General features: G+C 39.0%; 1 protein-coding gene across 1 annotated transcript; it reads left to right on the top strand.

Moving 5' to 3' along the window:
- The first annotated feature begins 6,956 nt into the window (after positions 1 to 6,956).
- LOC123722729 (paraneoplastic antigen Ma6E-like) lies at positions 6,957 to 8,116 on the top strand. Its single transcript, XM_045685244.1, has 2 exons — positions 6,957 to 6,963; positions 7,326 to 8,116. The coding sequence occupies exons 1-2, from the start codon at positions 6,957 to 6,959 to the stop codon at positions 8,114 to 8,116; spliced, it is 798 nt and encodes a 265-aa protein (XP_045541200.1).
- The last annotated feature ends 6,452 nt before the right edge of the window (positions 8,117 to 14,568 follow it).

The following is a 14,568-nucleotide window of genomic DNA, read 5'->3' as shown; positions in this document are numbered from 1 at the left end:
AATTTCTCAATCTTTCTAATCTTAATTGCAATTCCGAACACATAACAGCAGTAATTTTTTTGGGTTCTATGAGTTTCATTGGTTCCAAATAATTTTGATAAATAGTTATTCTCGCTCTTATTTTTGACCGACTTGAAATTAACGTTCTTAAATCTTCTGCCATTGTAATTTTGAACACAATATAAAAAGATAAAAGGTGAACAGAACGGAAATAAATAAAATTCCCAAACCGTGCTGGCCGCGCGTAATGTTACGCAGCGGCTCGACCTGCAGCCAGAAGCAGCTCTGCAGCAGCTGCACCAGCGCAGCCCGAACTCCGGTGATTTCAAAAGGCGGTGCGCAGGCAGCGAAACCTGGAATTGTCCGTCAAATAAAATTTAAATTGAGTTGACCTTTGTGGACGGAGAAAAAAAATTAGTTTAGTTACGCTTTACGACGAAATAAACAACAATACAAAGTGCAATTGGTACGAATTATTTAGTATTCAAATAAGTAATATAAACTTTTAAATAGACTAATTGTTATTTGCTTTTGGAAAATGTGACATTTCGGAAATCAACTTACGAATTCGGAAATTAATTAATCAATTCGGCAATTTATGCACTTTAATTTATAAAAGGAAGGTAGGAAAATGCGTCGTAACAATGGAAGGTCTAGAAACTTCTAAAATATTTTCAATACGAAGGTAGTACAAAAAAATACGTCTGGTTAGAATATTGCAATACTACGATGTTACGATATTTTTTGCCTAAAGCAAGAAAATAAATTATTTGCACAAATAAAACATTTGTTAAATTTGTTTGTCCATCGCGACGAAGGGGTCACTTTCTGCCGTCGATCACGTCGGGGTCACCATAAATGTTGATGAGAATACCTTGAACTCTGGATTTTTCTTTTCGGTATTTATTATTCGGTAAGAATTTTTGGGCGAGTGACCCCGACACCCCGCACAGTGTGCAGGCGCATCCTCCCCCGCACTTCAGACCCCTTCGCCGCATTAGTCGTATAATAATATAATCCTACCAATTTAAATTGGTGGCTCGGAGTATGGCGCGCTTGCAACTAATATTATTACTATTAAATATTATCATTAACAGATAATTCAACAAGATTATCATTGGGAGAAAGAGTATCGAAGAGCTCAGAGCAAGAATTGCAGGCGCAACCATTGGCTTGACAAGATTTAGGGTTTTGTGTGATGGAGTTGTGTGAGGCTAAATCAAAAGATTTGCCTAGCACAGGTTTTGGCCTGGGGGGAAGAAATACAGTTTTGTTATAAGATCTAGTGACTGGACGGTTGGATAAATTAATAGGAGAGAAAGTAGAAGTCTGATGCGAAACAGCAATATCTGCATACAGGGGCCTAACCTGGGGGAATCTATTTGCTGCCTCTATGTAAGATTTCTGTAAGATTTCTACCACCATGGCAAAGAAAACAAGATGAATTGGAGTCGGGAACGTTACAGCTTTCTCCAGAGTGTGGCTGGGCACATCGGAAGCAACGAGGCTTTGATCTGCACTGCTTGGCAATGTGACCAAACCTACAGCAGTTGCGACATTGGATCGTTGGGAGGTGGTACAATGAGACCGGGAGAGAAGCATTAAAACAATATACCTTCTCGGGAAGACCAGCGCTGACCAGTAAAAGTTAGAACAACTGTATTAGAGGGGACCCGGGTAACAGTGTCCTCCCTCCTTGATTTAAAGTTAAGTCTTCGGGCTTTGACTACTTGCCCACAATTGGGCGGGGTTGTAATACCTGACAGAAATTCCTCCAAAGTCCATTCAGTAGGGATGTTCCTGACTACTCCAAGGCGGAAGATGTGAAATCTAGGTATATGGGTTTCTAAATTACTACTGGGAAGAAGAGGATTTTGTAGAAAAAAATTAGCCTGGTCTGGGTTTTTGAAAGTAATTGAAATTTTGTTTCTACCAGCTTCCTTGATACCACCTTCAACTATACCTGGGACATTATTTTTTTGCAAGAGTTGGGCTACTCTAAGACTTTTTAAAGTTGAGCCGGATGTTTCCCTACGGGAGACAAAAACTGTAAATGGACCTTTATCACTCTCACTGTATTGAATTCGAGCATCATTTTCTAAGCCAGGTTTAGTAAATACTGACTGGATTGACTCGGATGGAGGTGATATTTTCTTTGAGTCAGCTCTCGTATCTTCCGCAAGCCTTTTAACACCTTGTTTCGGTTGCTGGTCAGCCCCCTTATCGGGGGCATCCATGGCACTCATCGTCTTTTACAAAACAAACTTGTTCAGTATTACTGCACCGCCGGCGGGGGAACCGGACGGTGGCCCTTTCAGACTTCGCCGCCCGCGCGCCTCACTGCGGACCATTCATTATGCATTCGCTCTTTTTAACTGTTCGCATCAATCTACCGCCATCATCTACTTGTGTTCTCATTTTTATATTTTAAGCCTTTAGTCATTTTAAGGCCTTTTATTCAACTTAAATACAGTCCACTCTTAACATATGGTCCTTCAACCGGCAAAAGAAAAAAGAAAATTCGCTGAAAACACTAAGCGCGAAGTTGAAGGTCGCTTTATAGTTACGATACCATTAACCCTAGAACCGTACCCATATCAGAATTTCATTAACAGTACCCTGGGGTACAGATGCGCCCAAAAAAAAAAACGCATTTACTAAAGGATAATAAACTTTTATTTTGTGTCTTTTTTATCACAATTTAGGTAAACTAATTAGGAACCGTTAAACAATTTTGTTTCATATTTTGCTTTGGTGCTCATTACAAATGAAAATTTTACACGTAGTACATTGTGTGCACGATTTCCGGTCCTTGGACCTTGGACAAAAGGAACACCTTCCAAATTTTGAATTTGAAGGAGTTGCCACAGCTACCTACTGGTCATTTTTTTCCTAAAATACTTCCAATACTTATTTGCAGGGACGTTGGCAAAGTTTGGTACTGAAATCTTTCTTCCAGGTGAGGTTTGATGAGATTAAAAGCGAGAGACTTCAGGTAACTGCGCCTTTGCCTGCCTTTAATTTTGTCCAGCCGCGCGCCGCACTAGCATTTTTCGAATGCGCGTAGTATTTTTCTTTTAATTCGCTGTCTATAGATATAAATAAATCTTCAACAACAAAGTACTCGTCATTAGTAAAATACGGCAACGTTTCCTTTTGTTCTTTTGTCGTAATTTTAACAAGTTCGTGATGTGCGTTCTTGAATGTTTCCCAGTAATCACTTGTTAATTTTAATCGGGAACCAATATATCCAGGCGTTAATCGTGACTTTGGACATTTCTTGATGTTAGATTGTGTTTTTCTTATCAAACACGCCGTGTCTTCCAATATAGCTACGATTTGCGTCGCAGAAGACATCTTGATTTTCACAAAAGAACTTCGTAATCAAAGTACTTGATGATATTATATCTTGCAATTTGCTGATATTTGGCTCGAGTTGGGACCAAATGTTGGGGATGCAATGTGGTTCTTGAACTTTTTGAATAAAAATGCTTCTACAATGTGTAAGATGTATAATTTTCAATCACGTTTTTACAATGGTTGCAATAAGAAGGGGGAAAAAGGTTGCGATTGCGTCGTCAAGTTTCGTTCAACAAATGGTTATTGTGAGAAAACTATAAAAGATAGATATATGCTATCGCAGACTTTTATTTAGCACATTTAAAGAGCTACAATTCGTCCATACATCATTTTTATGTAGGTCCTATAGTTTAACCTACGTAAGCGCTGAAAGCAAAAATGTCCCTAATTTTCGCAACAAACTTTGAAGCTAAATTCAAAATCTACTAGTCTTCTAGTAATTTAAAAAAAAAGTCAAAAAAATGGGACCCATCTGCAAGCACTTCCTTTCGATTAAAATATTGTTTATCAAAATCGGACCACCAGGGGCGGAGTTTCGCGGTAACACACATAAAAAATACAGTCGAATTGATAACCTCCTTTTTTTTTGAAGTCGGCTAAAAAGCAGATTATTGAATCGACATATCGCACCCTCCGGAGAAGAAAGCCATAATGTACAATTGTGCAGGAGAATTAAAAAACTGTTTTTTCGTTATAAATCGATTATTAATAGATATGTATATTAAAATTTTAAAAATTCCAAAATAAAGATATTTATTTATCTATATATATAAAAGAAAGTTGTGTTAGTTACACCATTTATAACTCAAGAACGGCTGAATCGATTTGACTGAAAATTGGTGGGCAGGTAGCTTAGAATCAGGAAAAGGACATAGGATAATTTTTAACCCGTTTTCTATTTTTTATTCCGCGCGGACAGAGTCGCGGGTAAAAGCTACTATCTATATATATAAAAGAAAGTCGTGTTAGTTACACTATTTATAACTCAAGAACGGCTGAATCGATTTGACTGAAAATTGGTGGGCAGGTAGCTTAGAACCACGAAACGGACATAGGATAATTTTTACACCGTTTTCTATTTTTTATTCCGCGCGGACGGAGTCGCGGGTAAAAGCTAGTAGATATATAGATAGGGTGATTAAAAAAAAAATTTTTTTTTTTTTTTTAACCGATACCCTCTCTAATGTTTCTATTTGATATAAAAAAAATTCTCACCAAACCCGAGCCCTATAGCTCAACTCTAAGGGGTCGCTACTGTTTTTTTATTTTCCCATTTAATTAACATGGGAAAAATCGTTTTTTGTTTTAAATTGAATTTACACATAATTAACGCAATTTTTTATAAAAAACAATTTTATATTCTTAAAGTAGAGTCTTCGAGCTTTCCAAAACTCTATTACAAAGTACAATTATCTTTACATAAAGACTAAATACAGCTATTTAAAAATCACTAAATTTCGAAATTTGAAAAATGCTTGGAATTATTTTTTTTTTTGCACAATCCTCAAAATTTTTACTTAAACTATTAGTAAGCATTGAATTTTTATATATTACAAATTTTGAAAATGGTTTTTAGTACGTAGTGTAGGTTGCAGCACACATGATATCAATAAGATAAATGAATTAAGTGTATGATTACAAGTAATCATGGAATATAATTTTGTCACATATTTTTTATATTAATAATCTAAATAAAAAATTGAACATGTTCATTCTAGTTAATAGTTTTTTATTAATGATAATTAGAGTACAATGTAGCAGTTAAGATAAATACGCCTTTCTGATATGCTATTAATTTGAATTATTCTGCATTAACAAGTGTTGTTTTAGTACAGTTTGGGAATTTTTGCCTGTGATGTTGAATTATTTGGAGTAAAAATTGTTTTTGCTCTTCGTTTCTCGTTAAAGAACGATTGTAAGCAGTAATAAGAGCTACACCTCGCTCCGCTACATCATTGACGACTTTTAAACTTTCAATGTAATCTTGATTTGTTTCCCACAAATATTACAATAATAAAAAGTAAATATAAAATGTATGAATTATAGTTAAAAGTAAAATTTAAATAAATTTAAAAATCTTAATACTAATTTTTGGTCTTATCCTTATTGTCCAACTAATGACTTAACTATGTTTAACGACGCCCTATTATTGTATTCGAGTGCCGGCCGCTGCATTCATTCCTTTGTTCTGCTAATGACTGCGAGCGAGCTCTCGAGACACACAATGGCCGTATGTAACAATGTATTGTTAGTTAAAATGTAAGTTAAAACGTAAACAAGTATTCTTGTTTACGTAATATAATCTTTTATTTATTTTTCAATTTCTTATATTTATATATATTTGTGATTCTAACTAAATATTAAAGCGGAAAAGCCTGTCAAATAATTTAATAATAAAATAAATAAAATTTTTGAAATGTAATTAATTAGACAATATTTAAAGTTTTTTAAATTTTTGTTAAATATGAATTTAAATAAAATATACTATGACTAATTTGTTTAAGTCGTTTCCTTTATTTTTCCCAATAAATATTTTAACCTACAATACAAATTGATTATTTTTACTTTCTAATATTTATACAAATTTAATATAGTGTTAAAATATTAAAGGCAAAAGCCGCAGTCAATATGTTGACATGGACAATTTGGATCTTGACTAGTTACAACTTGAATTTTTAAAACAGTTTCAAGTGAAGTCAATATAGTAAGATTAAAAATAGGATTTATAATTAATTGAATTTAGTAATTTACAAAATAAGATTTTCAATTTAACTTAAAATTTAAATTTACAAAATTAGTATTTAAATCCACCAAACTATTGCAAAATATTAGAAATGACAATAGTAGTAGAATGAAATTAAACAAATAATAACAAAAAGCAAAATTTTAAAAACAATTTCTTTGGATTTTTATAATAAATTTAACTAAATTTTTAAAATTTCAGAAATTTTTCCAATAAAGAAACCTATTTTAATCTTAACAACTAAGGATATTATCACCTTTAAAATATAGTCCAATATAATTAATTAATAAAATAACTATGTAATAATTTAGTTATTTGTCCAAATGTCCAACTTATAAACTAACTGCAACACCACCGTATTGTACCGAGTCACGCCCACCTCGTACGCGGGGTTCTCAAGTTGAAGGAATGTAAACAAACACTTAATGTTTCTAAAAACTATGTTTAAACTATGTTTTCTCCACTTTTTTCGACAGTTATCTATTTAGGCACTTTCACTAATATATTTTCTATGTCCTAGAGCTTTTTCCTGTGTCCCTTTGTCCTTTTTTCCTTTGTTTTTATTTAATTTTTGTCAATTCTTTGTCAAATGTTTACTTATTTTGTAAAATTGTCAAAATCTCCTTCAATTTTGATCCGATCAAGGTATCAAATTATAGCTCTTGAATTGCCGGTTTTAATGATGTAATAAAAATAAATATGTCCTCGATCTTGTTTACGAGTTATGATTTTTTGAAAATGGTGTTATTTTTTTTTCCAAATTTTGTAAATTTAATATCTTCGTAAATATTTGTTCAAATTTAATTTTGAAAATATGGCGTTAACCGGCTTTTTAGGGGCTATCTAGATAGGTATGCCACGTACCTCCGGCACTCCTGGATCCTGATCTCCTGGTCCACGCGGTTTTAGTTTTCCTAGATTTTTTCAAGGATTTCCCACCTGGAAAAATCTGGAACCTGGCTGGGGACCTAGGTCTTGATGAGAGCTATCGTTTGGTGTAATAAAAACGATAGGTCGTCGCTTTAGTTTTAGCAGCGTGATTTTTTGAATGTATACAAGTGATGAAATTTTGCCGTTTTCACGTATAACTTTCACCACTTTCACTCGATGTAAATAATAATTACACCGCCTAATTCACCAAATTTTTGCGCTTCTTTTGATGTAATAGCACTCACTATTTCTCGAAACTTTTCCCGCAACTTAGAATTTTCGTAACTTTTAGGTGTGCGGAGCAACTTTTCTCAACTTTGCGCGTGCGTAGTCGCCAGGGCGGGCGGCGCGTGCGTAGTCGCCAGGGCGGGCGGCGCGTGCGTAGTCGCCAGGGCGGGCGGCGCGTGCGTAGTCGCCAGGGCGGGCGGCGCGTGCGTAGTCGCCAGGGCGGGCGGCGCGTGCGTAGTCGCCAGGGCGGGCGGTGCGTGCGTAGTCGCCAGGGCGGGCGGCGCGTGCGTAGTCGCCAGGGCGGGCGGCGCGTGCGTAGTCGCCAGGGCGGGCGGCGCGTGCGTAGTCGCCAGGGCGGGCGGCGCGTGCGTAGTCGCCAGGGCGGGCGGCGCGTGCGTAGTCGCCAGGGCGGGCGGCGCGTGCGTAGTCGCCAGGGCGGGCGGCGCGTGCGTAGTCGCCAGGGCGGGCGGTGCGTGCGTAGTCGCCAGGGCGGGCGGCGCGTGCGTAGTCGCCAGGGCGGGCGGCGCGTGCGTAGTCGCCAGGGCGGGCGGCGCGTGCGTAGTCGCCAGGGCGGGCGGCGCGTGCGTAGTCGCCAGGGCGGGCGGCGCGTGCGTAGTCGCCAGGGCGGGCGGCGCGTGCGTAGTCGCCAGGGCGGGCGGCGCGTGCGTAGTCGCCAGGGCGGGCGGCGCGTGCGTAGTCGCCAGGGCGGGCGGCGCGTGCGTAGTCGCCAGGGCGGGCGGCGCGTGCGTAGTCGCCAGGGCGGGCGGCGCGTGCGTAGTCGCCAGGGCGGGCGGCGCGTGCGTAGTCGCCAGGGCGGGCGGCGCGTGCGTAGTCGCCAGGGCGGGCGGCGCGTAGGTTCCACCGTTAGGTTAGAACCAAATATATTTCTGCATCAATATATTATTGCTTTATTCGTTGATAATTTAGATGCAGTCACTGCACTATAATATAACATTATATGTCTTTTTTCTCGTTAGATATAAAATGACTACAGCAGTTAATTATCATTTATACTATTATTCTATTACAATCACTTTAGAATAATGTATTCATTGTTATACTATAGTTTCAAAATTGGATTTTTGAAGTTGAATGAAACGTGGGAACATAATCGGAAAGTACCAATACTTATCTCTCTTTGGGATTGTAGATGTGAGTTTATTCTTAAGTTATGTAAAACTTTCGCGCATAAATGAAGTCATAGATAAAGGCACTTTCTTAACGCAAAATTACGGTCAAAATAAACATACAATCAAACATAATTATAATCTCAGAAAACCAATTAAATTAATTTAGTTGGTACTCATCAAAACCGGGTTTACAAAAATAATAGCGTACACTAAAATGTATGAATAATTCACCCATCATCGGTATTTTCATCCTCAGTATCAAAAGGTTGCGCTGCTCTCGGGTCTTCGGATTTAAGTGACCTATAAAACTCTTGATAATACCTAGGAATGGCATCTGTGTTACATAAGCTAATCAAATCAGTGTATAGTGGTTTAGGGATTACAAGAAGCTCATTGTAAGCCTGCTGAAGTTCAGAAGAATCAATTGATGTGCCAGCATTCGTTGTGGACTTTCTTCCTCGAGAGGATCTTGTGTTCATTTGCGTGTTCAGCACGAAATAATCATCGTCAAAGTCATATTTGAACTGTAAAGAATCTGGCTGAGAGGTCGAAGCATTAACTTATTTTATTTTAGACAATAGAACTTTGTTACCGGTTGTTTCACGAATCCAATTTTTTCCGGTAGCAAGCGCCTTAATATCCAAAAAGTCTGGCTGTTGCATTTCCTTTCAATTAAATTTATCATTACATATTATGTAAAAAAATCTTGAGAGGTGTCAAGGGACACCCGGATGGAACGAAGTTCCTTTCGATAGTGAAGGAATCAATGTTTATTCTATGAATAAAAAACTTAAGTCTTCACAAGAAGTACATTTTATTTCTATGAATTTTCGATAAATATTGTCAGGTCGTTGCCATGGTTAGCATGCCATGGTAGCAAAAAGTGTCGTGACAACTTTTCGTAAGAATATTTTCCGTCTAGAATCTGTCGAATTTGTGTTTTTCTTAATTATTTACACAACAATGTGTGTTCTGCTAATTTTGGAAAAAGAAATCGATGAGAAAAAGTAATAATATCATTGTAAATTTTATCACGTTCATATATTTTTATATTTTTTTCTATAAGATAAATAATGTTAGTATTTAAATAAATCTTTAAAAAGTAAAAAAATATATACCTCTTAAGTTTGCTCTATTTTTTTATGGTTAATTTTAACATTGACACAGATATATTGTAAAAAAAAACAATAAAATAAAGACAACTACATTTAAAATATGAATACTATAAATTTTTATAGCATATATGTTAATATGTTATGTATAATATGTTAACAATTAAAGAAAAAAAAAACGCCGTTTATCACGAATCTTCATGTATTTCCGTTAGATGATCCACAAGCTTATTATTTCAATATTTTCCTTTTTTAGCTGCAAGTAATTCTTCACAGTAGGGTAAAAGAGGGTAATGGGGGTCACTTAAGCGAGAACTCAAATAAAATTTTAATTAAAAAGAAAGTATTTATTATAACTGCGTATAAACATAATTTGCTTATTAAACTATCATTAGAGATCAATTTCAGTCACTTTGGCAGTCAACTTTGGAAATTATAAGAGTTTAAAAAAAAACCAGATTTGACTCCCATTACACCAACGTAGGGGTAATGGTGATCACCCTGGGGGCAATTGGAGTCAAATAAAATCTAGCATATGTCGCAAACATAACCTTCAGCTGACTCCCATCCAGTGCACTCCGCGTGAGCCCATAGTCCACACGAGGTACACCTGTACCACATCTCGTTGTTTCTTCCGAATTCGTCGCATACTAGGCATCTGTTCCCAGCATCTTCTGCGTCATCATCCTCATCGTCCTGGCATAAGTCGTCAGTGCCAACATCTGATACAGAAGTTTCGTTCTGTTCTTGTAATACTTGGCGCTTTGCCTTTTCAGGACCCTTCTTCTGTACTTTAGTCTTTTTTCCTTGTCCTTTACCTTTCCATGTTTTCTCTTTTTCTTTACCTCCTTTTTTCTTCATTTTATTAATTTCCTTTTCTAACAGATTTTCTTTTTGTGGCGTTGAAGTTAAAATTGTAGCGTGTTGCTTCTTTCGGCCCTGTCTTGTTTTAATAACAGATGTTTTCTCGGGCATTTTTATTAAATCATGCAATACACTAGATTGATTAGACGTGCCAGGAACTTGTGGTACAACATCTGATTCAGAATCAAGTGGGACTTCTTGGTTAGACATCATAAGATCTAGTGAAACAATTTGTGTTGACGTGCTCGGAACTGGCGAGTCTTCTTTTGATGTACTGGGAATCACACAGGCAGCTGCGAGAGATTCATTGCACTCTTCGATTACAACGGTCTCAGATTGGAGAGTTTCTGCAGCGAGAAAATCTTCTTCTGTGAATACCTCCGGATTTAGTGGAAATATTCCAGTTGATCTCCCCCCCCCCCCCGACCCCGATTCTCCTTTACTAATAGAAGCAACATTATTAAATGCTTTCCTCACCAAGGACGCTACGTCGTAAGGGGTTATCTTTTTTGCTAGATGGCTTTTCAAAAACAAGTCACATTCTTTTTTGTATGCCATTTTGAGTGGGCCAAAAAAAGAAACGTCAAGAGGCTGCATTCTATGAGACGTGTGTGGTGGCAGAGACAACATATGAATGTGATTGGACTTGCAGTATTCGTAGACGGAAAGAGAAATGTGACTAGCATGGTTGTCTAGTATTAAAAGGATGGGTTCATCTGCAGACGGTTTAGCGTGCTGTTTAAAATGCGCCAACCATTCAAGAAAGAGATGCTCGTTGATCCATCCGTTGTCTGAACATTTGTAAAGCGCGACTGCTGGACCATCCTTCTCAAGTAGTGGAGTCATCCTTTTTCTAGGGAAGATAAACATAGGTGGAATGTACCCCCCAGCACTGCTCATAGCACACAACAAGGTGATGGTTTTCCTCTCTCCCAACTGGTAATAGATCCTACTCTCTTCTGTCCTTTTGCAGCTAAAATTTTTCCCGGTGTTTGAACCGTTGAAATTCCGGTTTCATCGCAATTATAAATATTTTTTTGGACGAATTTGTGTTTTTCCATCAGCTGCCCAAGTAGCTTTTAACGAATGTTCTTCTTTCGTCGTTAAATAAAACAATATTATAGTTATAAACGATTTACTTAAGCGCAATTAAATATACACATCACAAAAAGACTTTGAGAAGCTATCTGTATCAAGTATTTACGCTGTCGGGACTCAACGGTTACTGTTCAAAAACCGCGTCTCGCCCCCACGCGCCCGATCGCCCCCGAGCGCCGCTCGGCGCCGTCAAGCGCGAGTCGGGCGCTAGTGGCGGGTAATTTAAATTATCCGCCACATCACCCCCCTAGGCAGAAAATAAGTCCATCCAAAAGAGAGAAAAAATTATATGTAACAAACAAATAGTAATTGTAGTAAGTATACAAAAATAAAACAAAAAAAAAATGCTATTTATAACTAAGCTATGTATACAGGTTTGAATGGAAGAGAATTAAAGGTCCAAACGGTCCTTAAAGCGGACGGTACGGCCTGCGCGAGTGGTGTACGAGGGTGGTGTGTCACGTTTGTGACATGCAGGAGGCACAGTTGAGGCAGCTGGGACAGCTGGAGCTGCAGCTGGGGTGACCGATGCAGATGGTTTATCAATCGGACCACTAGGAGCTGGTGCAGAACTGTCTAATATGTATGCCGGTTTCACCCGGTCTAGGCTCACTTACATCGTACAAAGACCATGTTATCGGTGCACTCCCAGAGCTTTTCTGGCTATCTTTTATAAAGGCGCTTCAACGTTTCCCATTTTGTTTTGCATTTTTCCGCAGCTATACGCGGCCAAACCCTGCTGAGTTTCGTTGATTTTCGTAGCAATTTTGACCCAAACATCACCTTTGGTAATATTTGCATCCAGAAATTCAAGCTGGTATTCTTCATCGTATTTGATGTTGATAAAATTTTATGAGATTGAAGAAGTTGACCGAACTTCAGAAAATTAATACACTTAAGAAAATTGAATAAATTGAAGAGGTGGTAATTTAAAAATTTATTGATAAAATCTATTTAAAATCCAATCTCCGCAATTCATTTATGGGAAAAAACATAAGAACTATCAAATGCAGTTCATTCATTAACTGAAAATATAATTGTTCGGCTTCCAGCATTACTTACCTGTACTTTTATTATTGTCATCTTGTTATTTCTTTCTTTACCCGATGATTCCATAGTCTTGGGTTTGTTAAAAGATTTTTCAGCCGTTGACTACGTATGAGAAGTATCAAAAGATGTCCAAGGTGTATCGGAAAATGTAGCAGCTCCTGACGAGCCGACTTCTGACGGAAATTTATTTTCTTTTCCGATTTCTTTCGAATCAAAAAGCAAAAGGCCGTTTATTATCATTGAAACGAAGATTTCTTCGCGATTCGGTATTAAAGGATAGGTGTTTAGACTTCATGACGAAATATGAACGCTTAGGACATATGAGTGATATTTCAAAAGTACCAAAACAAAATCAAGTTCAAGGCTATTCCAATTATTTAGTTCATCACGGTGTTACTCGCGAAGCTAGTACCACTACTAAATTACGTGTAGTGTTCAACGGGTCAAACCCCACTTCTAAAGGCGGGAAAACATTTGATAGCTTAGAAATGGTTGGCCCTGTCGTTCAAGATGATTTTTACTTTCCATTTTATTGCGCTTCCGACAACATAAATATGTAGTATCAGCGGATATTGAAAAGATGTACAGAGCCATTCTAGTTAATCCTTCTCAACGATCATTACAACAAATCCTATTCAGATATCATCCCAGTGAGAAAATAAGAACATTTACACTTAATACGGTAACTTACGGTACCTCATCTGCACCGTACCTAGCGACAAAATGTTTAGTTTCGCTGGCAGAACAATGTTCCGATCCCGAAACAAAAAGGGCTATTACTAAAGACTTCTACGTAGACGATTTTTTAAGTGGTGGAAATTTTATAGAATCGGTCATTGAACTCTGCAAAAATGTCGACAAAACATTACGGTCAGCGAAGTTTAAGCTACGTAAATGGCAGTCTAATAACTTAGAAATCTTAAAATCTACTTGTGCTGACAACATACCAGAACAATGTCCTACAGAAAAAACATTAAATTTAGATGATTCGTTACCTTGTAAAACACTCGGTCTTCATTGGGGGAAAAAAATATTGGACTCGATGAACAAAGATAAAACTACCCGGGAGGGTCCCGCTAGCGGGGAATCCCTTGGTGGGCCGGACAGCCGATCCGTCGGCCTCATTGTATACTGGGGGGCCATTCGGCGTATGAAGGAGGTGAGGTTAGGTTCGGATGGAGGAGACAGCGAGAGAGAGAGAGTGAGGAGATTATCCGACTCAGAGTCGGACAGCAGGAGCTCCATGAAGATATTGGTGCGAGGGCCGCGGCCAGAAGAGGCCCAGAGACAAAGAATTGAGCGGCAGCTCCATGGACACCTCCACTAAGGGGGCTCACAAAAGGAGAGGACGCGGCCGTTCGCCAACTACCGGCGAATACGTCGGGCTGGCGGCCGCGAAAGAATCCCTACGGAAGGCGACAGAGGCGGAGACGAGGGCACGAGCCGAGGTAGAGCTTCTCGATTCAGTCTTGGAAGCTCGCAAGACTCGCTCGGCCCTGGTCACAGCGGGTTCATCCCCCGATGCGAGAACGAAGAAGACACGGAGACCACCGTCCAAACGGATTGGGACCAGCCTCGATGTAGTCGAAAAGGTAGCAAAGAAATCGTTCAACTTAAAGGGGACCTTCGTGCGCGCACTGCAAGACGCTGTCAGTGCTATAAAAGACGTCGCTGGCCTCGCGCAGAGTTCAAAATCGGATGAGACGCAGGCCGTTAACACCCGCCCTGAAAGCCCAGATGACCAGCCTCCGCAAGGAGCTGTCTGAACTGCGCCAGGAAATGGAGAAGGTGCGGAAACAGGGTTCCGCCAATACCTTCATGGATGTGACAATGGAGGCCGTCCCGTTCCGGCCCCCACAAACACAAGCAAAGCCCTCTCTAGAGGATATTTGTCGGACAGTAATGGTCCAGGTGGACGGTATGCTCAATGCCCGCCTGGCTTCCCTGGAGGATAGGTTGCTCCCGGAAAAGAACCTGCGACCACCATTGGCGTCCGACAAGAAAAAGGAAGCCCGCACATACGTGACAGCGACCGCGAAGCCTACACCCGCGC

Source organism: Papilio machaon, chromosome 29, assembly GCF_912999745.1.
Source record: "Papilio machaon chromosome 29, ilPapMach1.1, whole genome shotgun sequence".
Taxonomy (NCBI): domain Eukaryota; kingdom Metazoa; phylum Arthropoda; class Insecta; order Lepidoptera; family Papilionidae; genus Papilio; species Papilio machaon.
The sequence above is the reverse complement of the archived record's forward strand: the minus strand, read 5'-3'. Positions and strand labels throughout refer to the sequence as shown.